Below are 24,452 nucleotides of genomic sequence, written 5' to 3' on the forward strand. Positions count from 1 at the left end.
GTTTAGAATGCAAGTAGTTGAATCACCTGTGTTTGCGAGGGATGGAGAAAAAGTGTGACATCTATCAGGCCCCCGAGAACTGGAGTTGCCCACCCCTGTCCGGGAGGGCGCGGACGGAACTAAACCCACAGTTAGTGACTCCTCTGAGGGGCTAAGCCCCCTTATGGAGCTGGGCCCGTGTGAAGTGGATAGCAGAAAAGAGGAAAATCTGTCAGTATTATTGATGTTTGACGAAGAATAATCTCCCTTCACATGTGAAGCTGGGATATGTGAGATATATGGTGTGAGCTTTCGCATCCAAGCCGTTGTTTTTCTGGAATTGCGAAAGGTATGGCCATGTATCAAGTGTGTGCCGAAGCAATGTTGAAGAATCTGAGGATGTACAGTGTTTCAATTGTGCTGGAAATCAAGTTCCCAATTCCCTGGAGTGCCCGGTTAGGGTAAAGGAGTATGAAGTGGCAAGGGTTTGGGCAGCAGGTCTCCTACACGGAGCCACACAAAATTGTTGCAAGAGCGAGTGAAGCTGAAGATATGGCGGTGGATACCCCGCAGCCTGTGGAAATTCAGTGTCCAACAGTTGAGGGAAACTGATATGCTGAAATGGATTATGATACTAGTTAATCAAAAAAAATTAAGTATGAAAACTAAAATAGTTCGCCATGCATGATCCCTAACGTTTGCTATTTCAATTGATCGATAACTGAGCTAGCCTAAATGTTAAAGGCTTGTGCGTATGCTTGGTTCAGTATGAACACGCACAAAATGCTAGCAATAGCTTAGCTAGCCTAATCTCTAGCAGCTCGTTTTCCTTATGAAAACTCACCAAATCCTGGCGTCAATCTTTCCCTCAATCACTTCACAGCATGTTTGTATAGATAAGTGAGTGCCCTACACGGTAGCTCTACACGTTCCTTTCTAGCTGTGTTAGGAGAGGGACTAAGAGAATATTGAGTTTTGATTGGCTGCTCGTCATGCAGTTTCTGACAGCTGATTTATAATAGCTGTCAACTTAAACATATCAACAGTAATATAGTATAATATGATTGGTTATTGGAATCTCACAAGTAAGATAAGTATTCAACATTAGTTGACCTGCGTTACAAACGACTTCAACCATACTTTTTCTTTCGATTCCTTAATCAATTCCTTGATAGATTTTTCCAGCTTTCTTCATGCTCGTCCCTTGCAGTTTCACTCTGAAAAGCACAGTCTCACTGTCATGTTTGCTCAAGAACTCCCACAGAATGTTCAGGACCTCATGGAAATTGGTATGTTTTATATGCCCATTCATGACATCAAGGATGTTATGGAAAATACTGGCCTCTACACGTATAACGAAGTATCGCAATCCTGCTTTCAGCTTGTTCTCCAAGGTCCAAGCCTGACACTGTATAAGTGGTCCACCATACAGAGTTAGGCCCTCATGAGTTCCGGGGATAGTGAGAACTTGAAGGAGTTTGTCATCAAATATATATGCCACGATGAACCACAAGCAGTTGTGAAAATCCTGAAAGGGAAGAGACAGAAAATCACATTTCTATCAACCGACATTAATATCATGATGATTTTATTTTATATGGCTAACTCCATGTGGAAAAAGAAAAGTATGCAAGTAGGTAACTCTGACTTACAAAGAAAGAAGACATAGGCATAGAGGGAAATCCATGGTTGTGGTATTTCCAAAAAAGACAGTCTGGGAAAGGAAAGAGTGGATATGGTGTTGTGGAAATTCTTACTAAGGGACACTTAAAGTCTATCTTAAATTAATCATAATCATCCAGCGTGCTGGAGAGGTTCCAAAAAACTTGATGCACCTCTGTCTGTCAGGAGCTCTAACGTGGCAGTCCCGTTTAGTTCTCTTTTATAAACTGGGTGGTTGGAGCCCTGAATTCTGATTGTCTGACAGCCATGGTATATAAGACCATATACCACGTACTGTTGAAGTCAGAAGTTTACATACACTTAGGTTGGAGTCATTAAAACTCGTTTTTCAACCACTCCACAAATGTATTGTTAACAAACTATATGTCACACCCTGACCATAGTTTACTTTGTATATTTCTATGTTTTGGTTGGTCAGGGTGTGAGCTGAGTGGGCATTCTATGTTTCATGTCTAGTTTGTCTATTTCTATGTCTGGCCTGATATGGTTCTCAATCAGAGGCAGGTGTTAGTCATTATCTCTGATTGGGAACCATATTTAGGTAGCCTGGGTTTCACTGTGTGTTTGTGGGTGCTTGTTCCTGTCTCTGTGTTTGCACCAGATAGGACTGTTTTGGTTTTTACACGTTTGTTGTTTTTGTAGTGTTTGTGTTTATTCCTTTTTTAAAATTAAACATGAATCAGTGTCACACCATGACCACGCCGCATTTTGGTCCGCTTCTCCTTCACCACAAGAGAACCGTTACACTATAGTTTTGGCAAGTCGATTAGGACATCTACTTTGCGTGACACGAGTAATTTATCCAACAATTGTTTACAGACAGATTATTTCACTTATAATTCACTGCACCACAATTCCAGTGGGTCAGACGTTTACATACACTAAGTTGGATGTGCCTTTAAACAGCTTGGAAAATTCCCCAAAATTATGTCATGGCTTTAGAAGCTTCTGATAGGCTAATTGACATCATTTGAGTCAATTGGAGGTGTACTTGTGTATGTATTTCAAGTCCTACTTTCAAAGTGTTTCTTTGCTTGACATCATGGAAACATCAAAAGAAATCAGCCAAGACCTCAGGAGAAAAACAATTGTAGATCTCCACAAGTCTGGAGGTACCACGTTCATCTGTACAAACAATAGTACGCAAGTATAAACACCATGGGACCAAGCAACCGTTATACCGCTCAGAAAAAAGACGCGTTCTGTGTCCTAGAGATGAACGTACTTCGGAGTGAAAAGTGTAAATCAATCCCAGAACAGCAGCAAAGGACCTTGTGAAGATGCTGGAGGAAACGGGTACAAAAGTATATATTCACAGTAAAACGAGTCCTATATCGACATAACCTGAAAGGCCGCTGAGCAAAGAAGAACCACTGCTCCAAAACCGCCATAAAAAAAGCCAGACTACGGTTTGCAACTCCCGGTTGATATATTATCGAATAGATATTTTAAAAACACCTTGAGGATTGATTATAAAAAACATTCGCCATGTTTCTGTCGAAATTATATCCATAATATGGAATTTTTGCCTGCGTTGTCATGACCACTATTTAGGCATAAAGCATCAAACTAACAGAGGTATTTGGATATAAAAAATATCTTTATGGAACAAAATGAACATTTGCTGTCTAACTGGGAGTCTCGTGAGTGAACACATCCGAAACTCATCAAAGGTAAATGATTAATTTGATTGCTTTTCTGATTTTCGTGACCAAGCTTCCTGATGCTAAGTGTACATAACGCTATGCTAGGCCATCGATAAACTTACACAAACACTTGTATTGCTTTCGCTGTAAAGCATCATTTCAAAATCTGAGACGACAGGGTGATTAACAAACTAAGCTGTGTTTCGCTATAATTCACTTATGATTTCATGAATATTAATATTTTTGAGTAATATTTTTTGACTGTTGCGCAATGCTATTCAGTGTTGCTGATGACAAACATACCGGATCGGGTGGGTAGTAGTTCTAAGAGGTTAAAGCTTGGTCGCAAATGGATTTTCCAAATGGACGATGACACCAAGCATACTTCCAAAGTTGTGGCAAAATGGCTTAAGGACAACAAAGTCAAGGTATTGGAGTGGCCATCACAAAGCCCTGACCTCAATCCCATAGAAAATTGGTGGGCGGAACTGAAAAAGCGTGTGCGAGCAAGGAGGCCGACGAGCAAGGAGGCCGACGAGCAAGAACTCAGTGTGCGAGCAAGGACTCAGTTACACCAGCTCTGTCAGGAGGAATGGGCCAAAATTCACCCAACTTATTGTGGGACTCTTGTGGAAGGCTACTCAAAACATTTGACCCATCTTAAACTATTTAAAGGCAATGCTACCAAATACTAATTGAGTGTATGTACACATCTGACCCACTGGGAACGTGATGAAAGAAGTTTAAAGCTGAAATAAATCATTCTCTCTACTATTATTCTGACATTTCACATTCTTAAAATAAAAAGTGGTGATCCTAACTGACCTAAGACAGGGAATTCTTACTAGGATTAAATGTCAGGAATTGTGAAAAACTGAGTTTAGATGTAATTGGCTAAGATGTATGTAAACTTCCGACCTTAACTGTATATGACAAAACATTTTAGTTTCACTGCTCTAATTACGTTGGTAGCCAATTTATAATAGCAATAAGGCTCCTCGGGGGTTTGTGATACATGACCATTATACCACGGCTACGGGCTGTGTCCAGGCACTCTGCGTTGCGTAGTGCCCAAGAATAGCCCTTAGCCATGGTATATTGGCCATATACAACATCTCCTTGGGCCGTATTGATTAAATATACTGCAGACAAGTCCTATTTGCATGATTTAGCTTATTCATAATGAATTCATCATTAACGTTTGCTTCATTCATGTGACCGACCAATACTGGGTCACGCATGTGACATACCAATAGATCACGAGGCTTCTTCTCTCTAAGCTGAGACCTTGAAACTGAGATATCCCTTTCTCTAAACAAGGTTCTGGGTGTTGTCGTGGTAATTTCCTGTATTACTAAATGATGAGAGTTATAAACCACACACAAGTCAGAGTTATATTTAAACTTCATCTTTAATTATATGAGCTTCACCATAGCCATTTGACTCTCAGATCAATTCAGAGTCTATAAATGAATTCTGAGAGTCCCAACATAATGGCAACTGAGATCTTTTATAGTAAAGATACACCCCTCTCAACTTACTTTGTGACAGTGTGACTGTTTGAGGTTGTGGACAGGTGTCTTTTATATTGATAACAAGTTCAAACAGGTGCCATTAATACAGGTAACAAGTGGAGGACAGAGGAGCCTCTTAAAGAAGAAGTTACAGGTCTGTGAGAGCCAGAAATCTTGCTTGTTTGTAGGTGACAAAATACTTATTTTCCACCATAATTTGCAAATAAATTCATTAAAAATCCTACAATGTGATTTTCTGGATTTTTTTTCTCATTTTGTCTGTCATAGTTGAAGTGTACCTATGATGAAAATTACAGGCCTCTCTCATCTTTTTAAGTGGGAGAACTTGCACAATTGGGGGCTGACTAAATACTTTTTTGCCCCACTGTATGTAAACGCAGCATTTGTATCTAACTATTTATGTTGACATTATACATTGTTTTAGATATATTATTTGAAGCAGCTCTCCTACATACATAATAGAGATTTGTTTTAGAAAACATTTTAAACGGAAATGTTACATACATAAGAGGGTGTAAGTGATCGCCTTAGAGACTTGAAATCATTTACATGTCCAAATGAATCACCATCAAAACAAGCAGTAATATGCATTGTAACCTGTAGGTGTCACTGTGGGTTTAGATACAGGTTTCTGAAAGGCCCTATGCTATTTTATTAAACGTATTGATGGGAAAAAATACCCTCAGACAGATCTCAGCACAGATGGGTTAATTTTAAAGTAACTATCATATTTGTATATTTCAACTGCAACATGGAACAGTTGGTCTTTCCTAGTTAAACATGCAGTTAATATACAAAATACCACATAGTAGACAATTGTTTTACTGTGTGAAGGGAGCATTTGATTTTGTATTTATTGTTGTAAGGTTTTAGATGGGATTCTTCTTTACTGAGGTTAATTGGACAATAATTGTGTTTTTTAATCTCTTCAATGTTTCTCATTGCATCTCTTCTTCCTTGGTTATTCCAGTAAGGCTCTTTGGGCTCCCCTGGGGGTTCAGGCCCAGGTTCTGCTGGTTAAGCCTCTACTGGTTCTGCCTCTGCTGGCTCTGGCTCTACTGGTTCAGGCTCTGCTGGTTCAGGCTCTGCTGGCTCGTGCTCTACTGGTTCAGGCTCTGCTGGTTCAGGCTCTGCTGGCTCAGCCTCTGCTGGCTCAGCCTCTGCTGGCTCTGGCTCTACTGGTTCAGGCTCTGCTGGTTCAGGCTCTTCTGCTGGTTCTTCTGCAAGTTGGGGCTCTGCTGGTTCAGCCTCTGCTGGCTCTACTGGTTCAGGATCTACTGGTTCAGGCTCTGCTCGTTCAGCCTCTGCTGGCTCTACTGGTTCAGGCTCTGCTGGCTCTGGCTCTACTGGTTCAGGCTCTGCGGGTTCAGGCTCTACTGGTTCTGGCTCTGCTGGTTCTACTGGTTCAGGCTCTACTGGCTCAGGTCCTGCTGGCTCAGATTCTGCTGGTTCAGGCTTGGCTGGTTCAGCCTCTGCTGGTTCTGGCTCTGCTGGTTCTGGCTCTGCTGGCTCTACTGGTTCAGGCTCTGCTGGCTCTGGCTCTACTGGTTCAGGCTCTGCGGGTTCAGGCTCTACTGGTTCTGGCTCTGCTGGTTCTACTGGTTCAGGCTCTACTGGCTCAGGTCCTGCTGGCTCAGATTCTGCTGGTTCAGCCTCTGCTGGTTCAGCCTCTGCTGGTTCTGGCTCTGCTGGTTCTGGCTCTGCTGGTTCAGGCTCTGCTGGTTCAGGCTCTTCTAATGGCTGAACCTCTGCTGGTTCAGGCTCTGCTGGTTCAGGCTCTGCTGGTTCAGGCTCTGCTGGTTCAGGCTCTTCTGCTGGCTGAGGCTCTGCTGGTTCAGGTTTTTCTACTGGTTCAGGCTCTGCTGGTTCAGCCTCTGTTGGCTCTGACTCTACTGGTTCAGGCTCTTCTACTGGCTGAGTTTCTGCTGGTTCAGGCTCCGCTGGCTCGGGCTCTACTGGTCCAAGCCCTGCTGTTTCAGGCTGTGCCGGTTCAGGCTGTACTGGTTCAGGCTCTTCGGCTGGCTGAGGCTTTGCAGGTTCCCGCTCTAATGGTTCAGGCTGTTCTGGTTGTTCAGATGAACCACTTCCTGGATTTCTGTTTATCTCAATGATGTTATGGATGAGGTCTGGACTGGGGAAGTCCATGCTGATTACCCCCAAGCAGTCTGGTTTGTTAGAGCCTGTCTGTAGTTCAACTATGAGCTTATTGAGCTGACCATTAACCACTTTGGCCACAGTTTTAGGGCCTTTGAAAATGGCTGTGGCGGAGGAATCGGTCAGTGCCAATGCATGACCACAATTCTCTTCAGCTTCTTTCAGATGTTTTGTGATCTTCTTCATCTTGTTTTCAATGTCTTTGAATGTGTCGTCGCCTGTGACAAAAGTGTCATGGTTAAGTGTTCCAACATTGAAATTGGTACTTTGCACGAAGATGATCTTCCCCCTTGCTTCTTGCATTTTAGGGACAAATGTCTTTGTCCATACTCTATCTTCAGAATTCTCAATCAATGTTTTGATACATTTTCCAGCTTTTTTCATGCTTATTCCTTGCAGTGTCACTCTCAAAAGCACAGACTCACTTCCATGTTTGTCCAAGAACTCCCATAGAATGTTCAGCACCTCATGGAACTTGGTGTGGACTAAATGTCCATCCATGACATCAAGGATGTTGTGGAACATACTGGCCTCTACACGTATATCAAAGTACCGCAATCCTGCTTTCAGCTGGTTCTCCAAGGTCCAAGCCTGACACTGTATAAGTGGTCCACCGTACAGAGTTAGGCTCTCATGAGCTCCGGGGATAGTAACAGCTGAAAGGAGTTTGTCATCAGGTATAGACTCCATCCACTTTTCCTTATAAGAGTTTTCATTAAGTGTTGAGTCATCACTACAACCTGTATGTTCAGGCTCTGCTGGTGCAGGCTCTACTGATGCAGGCTCTCCTGAGTGCTCAGATGAAACACTCCCTGGTTTTCCATTGACCTCAATGATGTTATGGATGAGGTCTGGACTGGGGAAGTCCATGCTGATTACCCCCAAGCAGTCTGATTTGTTAGAGCCTGTCTGTAGTTCAACTATGAGCTTATTGAGCTGACCATTAACCACTTTGGCCACAGTTTTAGGGCCTTTGAAAATGGCTGTGGCGGAGGAATCGGTCAGTGCCAATGCATGACCACAATTCTCTTCAGCTTCTTTCAGATGTTTTGTGATCTTCTTCATCTTGTTTTCAATGTCTTTGAATGTGTCGTCGCCTGTGACAAAAGTGTCATGGTTAAGTGTTCCAACATTGAAATTGGTACTTTGCACGAAGATGATCTTCCCCCTTGCTTCTTGCATTTTAGGGACAAATGTCTTTGTCCATACTCTATCTTCAGAATTCTCAATCAATGTTTTGATACATTTTCCAGCTTTTTTCATGCTTATTCCTTGCAGTGTCACTCTCAAAAGCACAGACTCACTTCCATGTTTGTCCAAGAACTCCCATAGAATGTTCAGCACCTCATGGAACTTGGTGTGGACTAAATGCCCATCCATGACATCAAGGATGTTGTGGAACATACTGGCCTCTACACGTATATCAAAGTACCGCAATCCTGCTTTCAGCTGGTTCTCCAAGGTCCAAGCCTGACACTGTATAAGTGGTCCACCGTACAGAGTTAGGCTCTCGTGAGTTCCGGGGATAGTAACAGCTGAAAGGAGTTTGTCATCAGGTATAGACTCCATCCACTTTTCCTTATAAGAGTTTTCATTAAGTGTTGAGTCGTCACTAAAACCTGAACCACAAGCAGTTGTGAAAATCCTAGAAGGGAAGAGACATAACATCACATTTCTGTCAACCTACATTAACTAAATGATCATGTAATTTTGCTTTCTTTGAATAACTCCAGTACCATGTGGCAAACGAGCCTAATGCAAGCAAATAACTCTTTACTTACAAAGAGAGAAGACATAGGCATAGAGGGAAGCCCATGGTTGTAGTATTTCCAATGAAGCCAATCTGGGAATGAAAAGAGCGGATGCACTTGTCCCATGAACTGTATAGTAATGACACACACAAGACGAAAAATGAATTTACAAAACTTTTAAGAACAATATCCCATGTTAAAATCCAAGCTGTATCCTATTCAAAAGCTATGTTACAAATACTGCTCAGTAATTTTCAATCAGGCAATTAGTCCATGATATATACTGAGTGTACAAAACTTTAGGAACATCTTCCTAATATTGAGTTGCACACGCTTTTGCCCTCAGAACAGCCTCAATTCATCAGGACATGGACTACAAGGTGTCAAGTGTTCCACAGGGATCATGTTGACTCCAATGCTTCCCAAAGTTGTGTCACATTGAACCATTCTTGACACAAATGGGAAACTGTTGAGCGTGAAAACCCCAGCAGCGTTGCAGTCCTTGACACACTCAAACCGGGGCGCCTGGCACCTACTACCTTACCCTGTTCAAAGGCACTTAAATATTTTGTCTTGCCCATTTACCTTGTGAATGGCACACATACATATTCCATTTCTCAATTGTCTCTATTTAAAGAAGGATTTTTATTCCTTGTCTCCTCCCCTTCATCTATATTGAATGAAGTGGATTTAACAGGTGACATCAACAAGGGAACATAGCTTTCACCTGGATACACCTAATGTTTTGTACACTCAGTGTATATATATTATATTTTTTTTGTCCATGATATTTCCTTACCTCTACAGGTGTTTTAAGAGTCTTCTAATCCCCAAGTTTGTATCAAAGGTTGACAATGATCCTGTTCGTGGAACTGTCTATTGGATAACTGACTGTAAGACTATTAGGACTACACCCACACTGCTCTGTGGCTCACAAATGTACATAAAAGATATTAGGAATTTGCATCTTTCACTGTACCTGTCCTGCCCTAAGTCACACACTAATACATCTCATGATACTGTATTGCAATAAGTTAATATCGATTCCAAGGAATGCATAAAAGATGACGATGAGAGAGTTGTGGGACAATATGGCCTTGGAATGGTTCCTTTTAGCAATACAGAAACATGATGAGTAGACACAATAATTCAACTGTAATGTTTGAGTACTGATCTCCCCTTTGATGATCATGGAAATACGGGCCAGTCATGAATGGGAGTATTTTCATATTGTAACACAGCCATCAGTGGCATGAAAGAAGCTATTCATTGCCATGTTTGATTTCAGGTTATACAACTTTTCAGGTAATTCTTATGACTCCTCAACAACAGGTACCAACCATGCTTGCATTCAACTTTTATTTTATATTTTGAATAGTCACTATATGCAACAGTTTTTTTTTTAGGTTTGGCTTGATCATCTCCTACCAGATATGAGATGAGATGTCCTATCAAAAAAGTATCTCAGTGGACAAATTTGTTTCAAAGGGCATCAGTGGCGACCTGTCATTCAGGGCAGGTGGGGCACCTGTTTTCCTGTTTTGCATGTTATTTTGACATGTCACATATCAGTTTGCAAATAATGTAAAAAGATATATATCATTGAGTTAATAAAGCCGCATACAAACATGGTCTCTTTTTTGTTTTCTTGAGTAAGGCAGTTCCAAATTGCAGGTGTTTCAGCCTAGCTCAGTGATTTCTGTGGTGGTGCGGCAAGCTAGCAGAAAATCCGGAGCGTTGGGCCGTGATTGGCTCAGTGTTCTGTCACTCATGGGGACACAAATGTCACTGCCAAGTCTAAGCGTAGACTTAGAAAATTCTAGCTAATTGGATGCTGCCACAGAGTTACATTACTTCTAATGTGGCCCATCCAAGAATGCTCAAGGATAAAATGATGTCAAATCACATTATCTACAGTAGCTTTGATTGGACTGATCATGTCAACATCATATTTTCAAAATCTTAGCTAGCAGTCATCATCATGAATCAAGTCGACAATCTACTGGCAAATCCTTTTTAATCCTTGTCATTTGAAGAAAAATAAGGAAGTGAAATTATTGATAAAACGTATCGGTGCTCATCGGCCATTGGACATAAACATTACACAACAAGTGGGAAATTGCAAATTCAACAATGAGTGGTTTGGAAGGAATCAGTTGCTAACTGTGAGTTCAAGTCAACTAGGAACTCGGGGGGGGGGGGGGGGGGGGGAACGAGCTATGACTGGGAAAATACATTTTGAACTTTCATCCAACTCGGAATTATAAATCGGGTACTTAGGCCTATCTCCAGAGCTACGGCCTGAAGACCACTGACGTCATCATGATTCTACCTTTTTTAATTTTTTGAGTTCCCTGTTGTCTTGAAAGCACAATAAATCCAGAGAATGCCAGACTTTGATGACAAAGTTTGATAACAAAATTTGTCCACGAAGGACCTCCGCGCCACCTTCCTGTTCAAGTAAGTATAGCACAACAAGGTGAGTCCAAAAATGTCTTGTATGCTGCTGCATAAATTATGTGATATGCCAGGGAGATATGCATACTGTAGCTAAGAAAGTAATACTAAGTGTATGTTGTGTAGCAAGCTGTTAGTAGCCCATGTGCCTCACCACACAATCAATCTGATTGTAAGAGATGCTCTGAAGGGGATGAAGCCCACTGTGGACAAAGTGAAAGCAGCTGTGGAATACTTCCACAGGAGCACAGTAGGTGTTGAAAAACTAAAGTCTCCACAACACCAGATGGGGATGCCTGAGCTGAGGCCTAAACAAGACTGCACTACAATGTGGAATTCAACATTTTATATGTTTAAGCGGTTTCTTGAGTCAAGGGATGCCATCATCTCTACCCTGGCCATTGTCAATGCACCTGTTGATGCTCTGACCCAAGAGGAATGGGAGGTGGTGGAGGAGGTGTGCGAGTCCTGGAACCCTTTGAGCAGGTCACTGTGGAGATCAGTGGAGAGAGGTACAGTAAGCAGTTATTACTACATCATTATTTAATCTAGTATTATATATGTATATGAGCAGTAGATGAGAATGTAGTATCAGTAGACAAAAAATGTACCTGAACTAATAAGTTACTATTCTCTCTTTTCAGCTATGTGACAGCCTCAAAAGTGATACTCCTGTGTAAGGGTCTGCGGCGAATCACAGCCAGCCGCCAGAGAGAAGCAAATGTAACCACAGGACAGAGTTGACAACCTATGTTCATCAATGGACAGAAAGTTCCAAAGAATGGAATATAATCACGTGCTATCAGAAACCGCTGCACTTGACCCCAGGTTTAAGAAGTTAGCCTTCAGTGATGCCAGAGCGAATGATGAGGCTCTTCAAAGAATAACCTCAGCAGCAGGGAGGGACAGCCCCAGCAGTCAGCTGACTCAGGCACCAGGGCAACAGGAAGAAGAGGGAGCAGATGGAGCAGAAGCACCAGCAGTAGTTCCACAAACGTCTGCTGTTTGGATGCTGTTTGACAAGAGAGCAACTGGGGATGCAGTACGAAAGAATCTCTCAGCAGATGCCATAACGGAGGCCCGATCCTATTTGGAGGAGCCCCAGATCCTCTGAGCTGGTGGAAGAACAAGGCCTCTGTCTACCCACGGCTTACTAAAGTCATGACATGGAGACTCTGCATAGTGGCCACATCCGTTCCCTCTGAGATGGTCTTCTCGAAAACAGGACAAATAATTATTGAAAGAAGAAACTGTATCAGCCCCTCGAAAGTGAGGCAGCTTGCAATTCTGGATGCAAATCCCTCATAAAAGCAAAATATGGTCAGCATTGCTGTGTGCTGCTGGTTATAACATGGCAATAAAGAAGAGAGAGAAAAGAGGGAGCAGTTTACTGTTTTAAGTGGGATGCTGCAGTTTTGCACATTGTTATTTATCTTTCTTTGATATGGTGCAATATTGTATTATGTTCAGATTGTATTCGTTTTGAATTGTTACATTTATATACACTTTGTTTATATACATTAAAAAAGTTATACTTTAAATGCACATGTGTAATAGCATCCTTCTTTTTTACATTTATTTCAATTTGTGGGATGCTGCAGTTTTGAAAATTGTTATTCATTTCCCTTTGATGTGGTGCAATATTCTATTATGCTGTTCAGATTATATTCGTTTTGAATGGTTAGATATATATGCACTTCGTTTATATACTGTAACGACACGGTTTATAACCGTGGATATCGACTCAGCTGTTCGAGTATGCTTTTATGGCACAGTCGATAGCGCGCTGGACTTCGGGCTAGAAGATCGAAGGTTCGAGACCTGCTCCCTGCTTGTTTCATTACAATTACATTAAAGAATTATACTTTAAATGCAAATGTTTAATAGCATTACTTTTCATAACAAACCAATGCATTTTTAAATACATTTAGGTTAAGTAGAGTATGATTTCATTTAATAATTTAATTCGAATTGTTTTAACACCAATCATAGTCAAACTATCGAGTATGCTTTTATGGCACAGTCGATAGCGCGCTGGACTTCGGGCTAGAAGATCGAAGGTTCGAGACCTGCTCCCTGCTTGTTTCATTACAATTACATTAAAGAATTATACTTTAAATGCAAATGTTTAATAGCATTACTTTTCATAACAAACCAATGCATTTTTAAATACATTTAGGTTAAGTAGAGTATGATTTCATTTAATAATTTAATTCAAATTGTTTTAACAACAATCATAGTCAAACTATCGCAAACTGTTTGACTTGGAAAAATATATAATATATTTTTTTGAAAGAGCCGTTTGGAAGCCAAAACAGACGGCTCTTTTTGGTGAGCTGAGCCGAACGAGCCGGCTCACTGAAAAGAGCCGGAATGCCCATCACTACTGGAAAAAGAGAGGTTGGTTTATGATGTGGTTCAATTTGTCTGATTGGTTGTGTTCTGCTGTGCCACGTGACTTTGAGCGACTCAACTAGCCACCTGTCATGCGCAACTGTTGCACTTGTCCACTTTGTGATTGAAGAGCGGAGCAGAGGTTGAAGAACCCATCGACTAACTGTTACCTGGACTAGGCTAATTTTAACGGTCTATTTGAGCCTTTTGGCATTATGCATTTACTACAAGGTTAGCAGATAAAGGTAGTTATCCACAGTCTCAGTACAGCACGGTCCACCAATACAGCAAGTGAGCTAACTAGCTTGCTAGCTAATCCTCTGGTTCTACAAGATGTCAATGAGAACACTTCCTCTAGTTTTTATTAACCTCGGCGGAGAAATGCTCTATATTCTGGACCAACGTCTTCAAACTCAGAATACCGCCGATGATAATACACAGAAAGGTAGTCTGTAACTAGATTATCATAGCTAGCTACTGAAGGCATGTTAGCTGCGCACACAGTAGGCTCCCAATTAATCCTAACCCTTTCTAATTAGCCTAACTAGTTAGATGACTAACCTCAGTCACACATGAATAGGGGAAACCTATTCATCTGGGCCAGGGGTAGACAGCCCTGGTCCTGGAGTGCCACTTCATGTTTTGATTTAACCAACCTGGAAGACCAGGTGTTGAATTCAGACAATCATTGAACTGATCAATTAGCTCAGTTGGTCAGGTGTGGTGCCTAGTTGAAACTAAATCCTGCAGTATCTGCAGCACTCCAGGAACAGGGTTGCCTACCCCTGATCTGGGCAATTCTATGGTAACGGAGTGATGCTGAGACTCAGATTTTTTGCTTTAAAATGTATGTCAAACAAAAACCAATGATTGCAAAGTTAAACAAACAATAAAGCACTATGCACAATGACTACTGTTAACAATTTCAACAGAATATTTGACAAAAACACAGTTGAAGAACAGTGTAGATGTAAAGTTTGGTAACAGAATGACAGTTTGTACTGTCATTTTGTTACCAAACTTTGCATCTGCACAGTTCAAGTTTTAAAAAAGTCTCAGCATCACTCTGTTACTTTGCCAATCTTTAAATGTATGAGTTAATTGCAAGTATCTTTGGTGTAGTAGCAGTTTGAATTTAACCCCCCCACCTCAACATATAATGTTTGCCCTCCTTGATGTATTTATTTCCCTAAACATCACTTTATTGCAGGTGTATGGTCAGATGACGACAGAAAAAGAGGTATTTTCCTAGCCAGTCACATCCCTCTCCCCATGTATCCTAGCTGTAGCCTGTATTCTGTACTACTGCACTATTAGTCAGTGTAGCCCTAGGTCCAATACATTAGTGAAAAAGCTTGTTATACAAGACAGCACTGCAATTCTATTATGTTCAACAATCTTATATATTGGGCATGTGTTGAATTTATCAAATTAATTATTGCTGTCACGTTTGCAATTTTAAAAATTATTTTCTGTACCTCCATTTTATCACCTTTATTTTGTATCACCTAAAATCTATTCATAACCAAATTGACTTTTTTAACATTTTTGTTTTGTTCAAGTCCTTAATAAATTAACTGTTTCTGTCTGTCCTATCATGTCTATAGTTATGAATGACATCATAGCCACCATGTTCAGTAAGGCCTTTATGGAGGAACTGCTGAAGCCTCAGGACCTCTACAGTAATAGGGCTCTGAGAACAGTGCTAACACGACTAGCCCATGCCTCCATCATGAGGCTCAACCCCGCCAGCATGGATAGGGTAGGCAACATACAGTAGACTAGAGGCCCTAATTCAAATAATCCAAGTTTAGAAATTACTTGATAATTTAAAGCCTCCATGTAGTCTGTTTACTGTAAATCATCACTGTATAGCTAATAAATCACTTTATTTCATGAAAATAACTCAAAATATATTTTTTGCCAGTGAATTTACATACACAGCCCTGATTGGTGGATTGAATCAACCCTACCCCGCTTACCCCTTCAAAGTAGGAGGATACATATGCAAATAAAAAATGACTGGTCATTGGTCAGAATAATCAGATCAGATTGTGACGTCATGCTATGGGCCAAAAACTCCATCCCACCTGAGCAGACTGAAATTCTTTTCAAAAAGCTCTTGCACTAAAAGGCATTATCATCAATTTCACAATTTCAGAGTGTTACATCAACCTCATAGGGTGAATAATAAAAAAAAAGGGGGAAATAAGTTTTTGACTGCACTGCCACTTTCAATCTGCCCCTTTTAAATCAGCTGTGTAGTGCTAGGGGAAAAACTAAAGCTGTGTTCGAATACCCATACTAACATACTGTGTACTATACTTAATGAGTATATACTACATACTATATTAGTTTATTTTAGTATACTGTAAACGAACGGTATCATTTCAGTTGAGCGTACTAGAGCTTCGCCTGTCTACTGGAAGTTGATACTGTTGCTATGAAACCTCTTGCTAGCTTGTTAGCATAACAGATGACTAGCTAAACATATTATGATTTCGGTTGTGTTTGTAAATTCAATCCGGAGTGCCAGAGTGCACTCTGGGCATTCGTAAATCTATAGCGAATCTAGAACAGACTTTGTTCATAAATTCGGAACATTCAGAGAGCGCACACTGGAAGCTCTGGCTGAGGGTTGATCTGAGCGTTCAACGAAAGTCAAGCACCCAAGCTATCTGGCTAACATTGGCTTGCTATTTCCAGACACAAATGAGACTGAGAACACCTCACTCTGACTATTTTACTCACCCTAGCAGAGCTGGTTAGGCTGTTTTCATATTGTCTAGAGCGTTGATGACTAACTATGCTGCTGGCAACAATTTTTTTGCCGACGTTTACTAACACTGGCCATATTCAACGGGTGTTGAGTGTTCGTAAATTCATCAGTTATTCTGGGTGAGAGTGCTCTGAAATCGGAGTAGAATGATGTGAATAATCAAGTCAATAAACGTTGGGTAGTTAGTTAGATAGCAGATAGCTAATAATACTGCCTGGCAAGTTGGATGTATTTGTAGCCAACTAACGTTAGGTAGCTAACGTTAGCTAACATATCGGTACCTACTGCTGTAATGCTATGCGGTTCGTAAGGATAGCGTAGCTAACAAATTGTCAGCCAACACAACGTGTAATGTAACTTATTTGAAAAGTCATTACTTTTTTACATTGCTCAACATTTAACATTTTTCATAGTTGGTTAAAGCAATGAATTTGTATCCGCTTTTGTAGGACTTCGGCTGCATATTTTCTGCCATTTTCTTCAAATCTGAAAACGTGACGCCATGCCCATTTTTGGAAGAATTGCATTATGGGTCATAAAAGCACAGCAATAGTGTCCACTGCATGTATACTTCGAATTTTGGCGAATTTAGTACGACATCCAAGAACTTTTGGCATACTAACTATATCCATACTATGACCAATAAGCATACTAAACTCAGCAAAAAAAGAAACGTCCTCTCACTGTCAACTGCGTTTACTGTAAATATTTGTATGAATATAACAAGATTCAACAACTGAGACATAAACTGAACAAGTTCCACAGACATGGAATAATGTGTCCCTGAACGAAGGGGGGGGGGTTAAAATCAAAAGTAACAGTCAGTGTCTGGTGTGGCCACCAGCTGCATTAAGTAGTGCAGTGCATCTCCTCCTCATGGACTACACCAGATTTGCCAGTTCTTGCTGTGAGATGTTACCCCACTCTTCCACCAAGGCACCTGCAAGTTCTCTGACATTTCTGGAGGGAATGGCCCTAGCCCTCACCCTCCGATCCAACAGGTCACAGATGTGCTCATTGGGATTGAGATCCGGGCTCTTCGCTGGCCATGGCAGAACACTGACATTCCTGTCTTGCAGGAAATCACGCACAGAATGAGCAGTATGGCTGGTGGCATTGTCATGCTAGAGGGTCATGTCAGGATGAGCCTGCAGGAAGGGTACCACATGAGGGAGGAGGCTGTCTTCTCTGTAACGCAAAGCGTTGAGATTGCCTGCAATGACAACAAGCTCAGTCCGATGATGCTGTGACACACCGCCCCAAACCATGACGGACTCTCCACCTCCAAATTGATCCCGCTCCAGAGTACAGGCCACAGCGTAACGCTCATTCCTTCGACGATAAACGCGAATCCGACCATCACCCCTGGTGAGACAAAACCGCGACTCGTCAGTGAAGAGCACTTTTTGCCAGTCCTGTCTGGCCCAGCGACGGTGGGATTGTGCCCATAGGCAATGTTGTTGCCGGTGATGTCTGGTGAGGACCTGCCTTACAACAGTCCTACAAGCCCTCAGTCCAGCCTCTCTCAGCCTATTGCGGACAGTCTGAGCACTGATGGAGGGATTGTGTGTTCCTGGTGTAACTTAGGCAGTTGTTGTTGCCATCCCGTACCTGTCCCACAGGTGTGATGTTCGGATGTACCGATCCTGTGCAGGTGTTGTTACACGTGGTCTGCCACTGCGAGGACGATCAGCTGTCCGTCCTGTCTCCCTGTAGCGCTGTCTTAGTCGTCTCACAGTACGGACATTGCAATTTATTGCCCTGGCCACATCTGCAGTCCTCATGCCTCCTTGCAGCATGCTTAAGGCACATTCACGCAGATGAGCAGGGACCTTGGGCATCTTTCTTTTGGTGTTTTTCAGAGTCAGTAGTTTTCAGAACTGTGACCTTAATTGCCTACCTTCTGTAAGCTGTTAGTGTCTTAAAGACTGTTCCACAGGTGCATGTTCATTAATTGTTTATGGTTCAATGAACAAACATGGGAAACAGTGTTTAAACCCTTTACAATGAAGATATGTGAAGTTAATTGGATTTCTAATTATCTTTGAAAGACACGGTCCTGAAAAAGGGACGTTTCTTTTTTTGCTTTATATACTCAATTCACATCACTAATAGTGAGGTTAGTATTAGTATTCGAACACAGCTTAAATGTGAAACACTGCGGCCTATCCCTTTTACTCTCGACCACTAGGCGTCAACAGGCCCCTTTCAAATATGAGTAGATTAGAAAATACTGGTCATGCCATCTTATTTGGCATTCAATTTGTAATTTGTGTTTTCTTTTGTCTGCTGTTTTCTGTATAGCTTTATGAATTGATGGTGATGGCTTTCAAATACCAACTCCTGCTGTGTCCACGTCCCAGAGACCTGCTGATTATTTCATACAATCACATAGACGCCATCCGGGAGTTTGTGAGAGACACCCCCAGTGTTCTCAACCAAGTGGACGAGACACACCGAAAGATCATTGAGGTACGGACCTGTCACTGGCACTCTATTCCCTATATAGTGCACTACTTTTGATGAGGGCCCATATGGCATTTTTTTTTTTTTTACAAAAAAGTATCATGTTCGAGTGATCTGTGTACATGCTCGCAACAAAAAGCCCTGTAGCAGAGAGCTATACACTGATGTCAGGACCCTGACAAACTTAGCACTGAGTAAGTGTTGACAATGACAACACAAGATTGATGGCTATAGCTATACTCAACAAGTATATTATTCCTATGGCTTATTCTATCTAGCTCTGTTTGTGATATTTGACCTTGCCTCTCAAGCTTGCTAGGTAATCAATCTTCTGACACCTGTGATGATGTAGACAATAGCCATCTGATTACGTGTTTCCTAATTTACATGAGCTGCATCTGGCGTCAGATGTGATCTTATTTACTTCTATGTAAACAAAACGGCTTCTGATTCGGATCTGCACACATAACTTTTAATGACATGATGTGGAAAAGGGTTTATAGGTCTCTGGTCAAAAGTAGTGCAATTTTGTAGGGAACTGGGTGCTATTTGGGACGCAACCTGATTCATTGTGACAGATTACATGCATGCTTTACCTAAACTACAAAAATATGGCCTTAATTTGCTGTCTCGCCCACATCCTGCTTGTAATGCCAAGCTAAGTCTGATGTACCCTTTTCTACTCTTCCTGTTTGTTAAAGGTGTACACACCCTTGTCTGATGGGGAATTTCAACTCCTCCGACAAACGCTTCTCATATTTCTTCAAGACATGCATGTCAGGGTAAGTCCCTTTTTATCTTTATCGGCTGTTGAAAACAAAATGTTTCTGTATACATTTTTTTTTGAAATTCATACAAAAAAATTGTATTTTGACCGATTCTGCTGTTGACAAAAACAAAAACAAATATGAATGTTGTCTCTGACAGGTATCACTTTTCCTCAAGGATAAAGTGCAGAATCCCAATGGACGCTTTGCTCTCTCGACCACAGGCCCAGTGCCCCATGGCACAGAAGTCCCAGGGTTAATCAGGTAATCTACTTGGCAGTAGCCAATGTGGAGTCGCCAGAAAACGCTAAGATCTGGTTTTCAGGGATATAGTATTTTCAACCTAACTTCCATTTCCCCTGAAAAAACTGAAGTGGGAATTCCGCTCAGGCATCTTTCTATGACTGCTACGTTAGGTTAACTTGGCAGTAACGCGACGGAGGTGTTAAACATATTTGAACCGCTAGTTAGCGGATCAACTACCTGGTCTCCATGAGTAGTGACTGAGAGTTCATATAGATATTCATTGTAAAGGCCAAGAGGAATTGTATTGACGGTCATGCATTGCATGCTACAGTTAGTGGTAGTATTTTGCTAGTCTTTTCTTTTTTTTACTAGTTCCCTTTTAGATGCGTTTCAACCTGAAGACATCAATGTAACCAATCTGAATTCAGGGTTTCATCTCTGACTTCCTGTTATCACAGGATGTTTAGTAGCAATGGGAAGGAGTGGAAGAGATGGGAGTTCCCCACTGGAGGCAGTTACACCAGCTCCATCCGAGTGGGCTCCTTTGAGCGGTTTGGAGATAGAGTCACCCGAATTGGGACAAATATGTAAGTAACTACCTACTGCACCTGGCATGGAGGCTCGACCATTAAACATCAGAGTCGGAAATCTATTATTAGCTGTTTGTTTTAAATCAATATGTATCTGTTGAATTCTAACAGGTACAGTGTGACTCAACCAGAAGAAACTCACACATCCAAGAGCTACTCTCAAAAGGTAGAACTCTGAACACACTTCATTCCACTTAAAGTGCCCTCATTTTTGTAATCAGGCAGTATGTATCATGCATCTCAACGTAGGGGTGCTGATTTAGGATCAGTTTAGCCTTTTAGATTACATTAAATAAGACTACATGGACAGGTAGGACCTGATCCTAGCACTCCTACTTGATCCATAAACCCCAGGTGTGCATGCTTACAAGCACAGTAAAGACTGCCCTCTTGAGGCACTAGCACTTACTGTACATTTGAGTCATTTAGCAGACACTGTTATAATTTTTTCTACTTTTTCATAATGGTCCAACATGGAAATTGAACCCACAACCTTAGCGTTGCAAGCGCCATGCTCTACCAGCTGATCCACATGGGGGGCAGTAAACCCAAGTAACCCAATCTGCAACCGAAATGGCACCCTATTCCCTATATAGTGCCATTTGGGATGCATACCCACTATATATACTTATTATTCCACAGGCGAACTCTGAACCCAACCCCCTGGCCAAAGAGGAGCTGAACCTGCTGGCTCGACTGCTGGGTGGAATGAAGGTTCAGAACCGAAACACTGAAACAGGGTTCCGGGTCAACCTCTTTGCCACAGACCAAGAAGAAGAGGAGGCGTGAGTTCTCTTTCACTACTAGTGCCTTAGTTCTTTGTTTAACAGTGGTTGTGATGCATATTGCAGCATCTTGATCATCTATAATTTGGTTTGATCAGAGCAAGTAATTGGTATATGTGAAGGAATGATCTTTGTCTTCTACAGTGGAGCATCAGGAGCGAATGGGGATCAGTCATTCCAAGTGATTAATATTCAAGCAACACAGGTATGATGGTATTGAGTGATTTCATAGCAATTACACACACCGAATGCGACCTGCCGTTCATCTGGCGTTTGTTCGCCGCAGTATGTGTTTTAGGGACTGTCTGACTGCTGATATTTTCAAGCGTTTCTACATGTAGATCGGTTTGCAAATTACGGCTGGCACTCTGTTCAGAGGTGCTAAGTACTCTCGGCAGGCAACCTAGCATCAGACTGACAAACCAAAGATCACCATGTCATTGGTGTGTATTCCTGCTCAGCTCTCTTTTAGAATCTCCACTAAAACCCCTTTAAGCTCAACAGCATATCTGTATCAAGCAACAATTGTAGTTCATTATTGTACTGATTATGCATCAAATGAAGTGGGGTTTTTTCCCCTCTCAGGACGTGCAAGTCAACACAGAACTGGCTCGGATCGCGGGAGAGTTTACCGGGGAGCCTGAACAGACTGAATCGCCAGAGGGACCAAGCAACAAGGGGGATGACCTGCTGGCCATGATGGATGAACTTATTGAACTATAATGTTGATTATGATGAGGTTTTGCTGGGTAGAGCTATACAATCAGTATTGTAGTTTGGGCAAGATGCCTATTGTAGTTTGGGTGCTTAATGTTACTGTGGTTATCCACTATACTGGAGCTGGTCAATCAATGCTTACATACACAAACTCAACATTACATCTTAGGCCCGTTTGTTGGACAAAAGTTGAATCACGTATTATTTTAGTCAATCTTTTCATCCCTCTGGTGGTGCTATTTTGGTTTGTAGATTACATCTTAAAACGAGTGCAAAAAGTGAAGTATAAGACTGTAAAAATAAATGAAAATTATTGTAGATATGAATAGCTGTTATGTTGTATATTTGTAATGTTGATGATTCTATGAAGAAAATCTTGTGTATATAGAGAATATTTATATATAGTATGTATGAGTTTTATTTTTGTATTCGGTGGCACTTCATATTTTGGTAAATATCTACCTGTCATTGAATATAAGAAGCAGTTGTCTTCAATAAACCAACACTCAAGCATCTTTTTCCACATTTGTATTTTTGTAGATTTGCACAGATCATGTTTTTTTCAGAAGGATCCTCAGATCGCCAGCAGGGGGAGTAGTAACAACATGCCAGCAGAGCCATGTATTTCTAAAAACATGTTTTCTTGTTAAGTCATGTTCTTACAAACATAAATGGTGTTACAATACAAAACAGCCTTTGTTTGTTACAAAAACAAATGTGTAAATCCACAAAAAAAAGCTACTTTTCTGTTTCATGAGGTGTGCAACCAAGGGAAGCTACACTACATAACTAAAAGTATGTGGACACCTGCTTGACGAACATCTCATTCCAAAATGATGGGCCTTCATAAGGAGATAGTCCCCTCCCTTTGCTGCTATAACAGCCTCCACTCTTCTGGGAAGGCTTTCCACTAGATGTTGGAACATTGTTGCGGGGATGTTGCTTCCATTCAGCCACAGGAGTAAGGTCGGGCACTGATGTGGGCGATTAGGCTTGGCTTACAGTTGGTGTTCCAATTCATCCCAAAGTTGTTCAATGGGGTTGAGGTCAGGACTCTGCGAGATGGTGAAGCGTGATTCATCACACCAGAGAACGAGTTTTCACTGCTTCCGAGTCCAATGGCGGCGAGCTTTACACCACTCCAGTCGACGGTTGGCATTGTGCATAGTGATCTTAGGCTTGTGTGCGGCTACTCAGCCATGGAAACCTATTTCATGAAGCTCTCAACGAACAGTTCTTATGCTGACATTGCTTCCAGAGGCAGTTTGGAACTCGGTAGTGAGTGTTGCAACCGAGGACTAATGATTTTTACTGGCTTCAGCACTCTGCGATCCTGTTCTATGAGCTTGTGTGGCCTACCACTTCTCGACTGAGCCGTTGTTGCTCCTAGACTTTTCACCTCACAATAACCACTTATAGTTGACCAGGGCAGCTCTAGCAGGGAAGAAACTTGACGAACTGACTTGCTGGGAAGGTGGCATCCTATGACGCCACCACACTGAAAGTCACTGAGCTCTTCAGTAAGGCCATTATACTGTTTGTCTATGGAGATTGCATGGATGTGTGCTCAATTTTATACACCTGTCAGCCGAATCCACTAACTTGAAGGTGTGTCCACATACTTGTGTATATATAGTGTACGTAGATTTTAAGTGCCTATAATACTTAAATAATGTGTTCCTTTAGTAGGAGTGAGTCTCAGAGCTCTTTGAGAAAGTCACCCCACTGAGGTTTTTCCTGGTCTTCCAGCCAGTGTGGGGGCCAGGTAGTTTTGACACTTGGTCTGTCCTTCATCATAGAGTAGTATGCTCTCAGTTTGGGGTAACGCTCTGCTGACAGCCCAGAGCGGAAGGAGTAGGCAATGGTGGGGAAGACAAGGACATCAGCCAACGAGAAGGCTTTTCCTGCCAGGTAAGAGCCTGCCTCCATCTTCTGAAAGTATCCCTCCCACAGTTTAATTTCAATTGCAAGGTTATCTTTGTTCCTCTTGATAGCAGAGTTATGTCTCTCTCCCTGAGGGACATAATACTCATAGTAGACCACATCACTAAGTTTCTCGTAGAAGGTTTGGCCTTCAAACATGCGTTGGTACATCAGGGCCTGTTCAGCTAGACCCTCAGGGATCATCTGGGTCCCTTGGGACCTGAACTGGTTTTCCAAATACATGCATGCTCCATAGGACTCGTTCACTATGCAGTCCCCATGTTTGAATGTAGGGAGCTGTGCCCGGGGGTTGAGGTCCATGACTATTGTAGATTTGTGCTCTTCTTTATCGAAGTCCAACAGCGTCTGGTTGTATCCCTGCAACATTTTCTCCTCCAGAGCGATCATAACCCGCCAGCACGGAACCGAGAAGGTGCACCAGAGAAGTGTCATGTTATTGGCCATGATTGTAGACACCGCGGAGAGAAAGGCGAGGAGTAGTCGACCTGGTAGTGTTGTTCAAGACGTTGGCAAGTTTCCAAATACATGGGCCCTGCGTAGCAGTTGGTGGTGACGTAGA

At 41.8% G+C, this 24,452-nt stretch overlaps 3 protein-coding genes across 3 annotated transcripts; 1 reads left to right on the plus strand and 2 right to left on the minus strand.

Annotated features, from left to right (window-relative positions):
- Nucleotides 1-4,706: 4,706 nt before the first annotated feature.
- On the minus strand, nucleotides 4,707-8,636 carry LOC116353419 (EH domain-binding protein 1-like protein 1). The gene has a single exon (XM_031788814.1). It carries the CDS (start codon nucleotides 8,564-8,566, stop codon nucleotides 5,861-5,863), a length of 2,706 nt encoding a protein of 901 aa, XP_031644674.1. The 5' UTR covers nucleotides 8,567-8,636; the 3' UTR covers nucleotides 4,707-5,860.
- Nucleotides 8,637-13,710: 5,074 nt separating this feature from the next.
- oscp1a (organic solute carrier partner 1a) lies at nucleotides 13,711-22,462 on the plus strand. Its single transcript, XM_020501854.2, has 11 exons — nucleotides 13,711-14,044; nucleotides 14,810-14,839; nucleotides 15,207-15,361; nucleotides 18,683-18,850; nucleotides 19,546-19,626; nucleotides 19,772-19,875; nucleotides 20,316-20,444; nucleotides 20,559-20,613; nucleotides 21,090-21,232; nucleotides 21,377-21,437; nucleotides 21,818-22,462. Exons 1-11 carry the CDS (start codon nucleotides 13,933-13,935, stop codon nucleotides 21,953-21,955), a joined length of 1,176 nt encoding a protein of 391 aa, XP_020357443.1. The 5' UTR covers nucleotides 13,711-13,932; the 3' UTR covers nucleotides 21,956-22,462.
- On the minus strand, nucleotides 22,463-24,444 carry LOC109903445 (glutathione S-transferase A-like). Its single transcript, XM_020500164.2, has one exon. It carries the CDS (start codon nucleotides 24,335-24,337, stop codon nucleotides 23,648-23,650), a length of 690 nt encoding a protein of 229 aa, XP_020355753.1. The 5' UTR covers nucleotides 24,338-24,444; the 3' UTR covers nucleotides 22,463-23,647.
- Nucleotides 24,445-24,452: the final 8 nt, after the last annotated feature.

The sequence above is a fragment of the Oncorhynchus kisutch genome, linkage group LG14 (assembly GCF_002021735.2).
Source record: "Oncorhynchus kisutch isolate 150728-3 linkage group LG14, Okis_V2, whole genome shotgun sequence".
Lineage (NCBI taxonomy): Eukaryota > Metazoa > Chordata > Actinopteri > Salmoniformes > Salmonidae > Oncorhynchus > Oncorhynchus kisutch.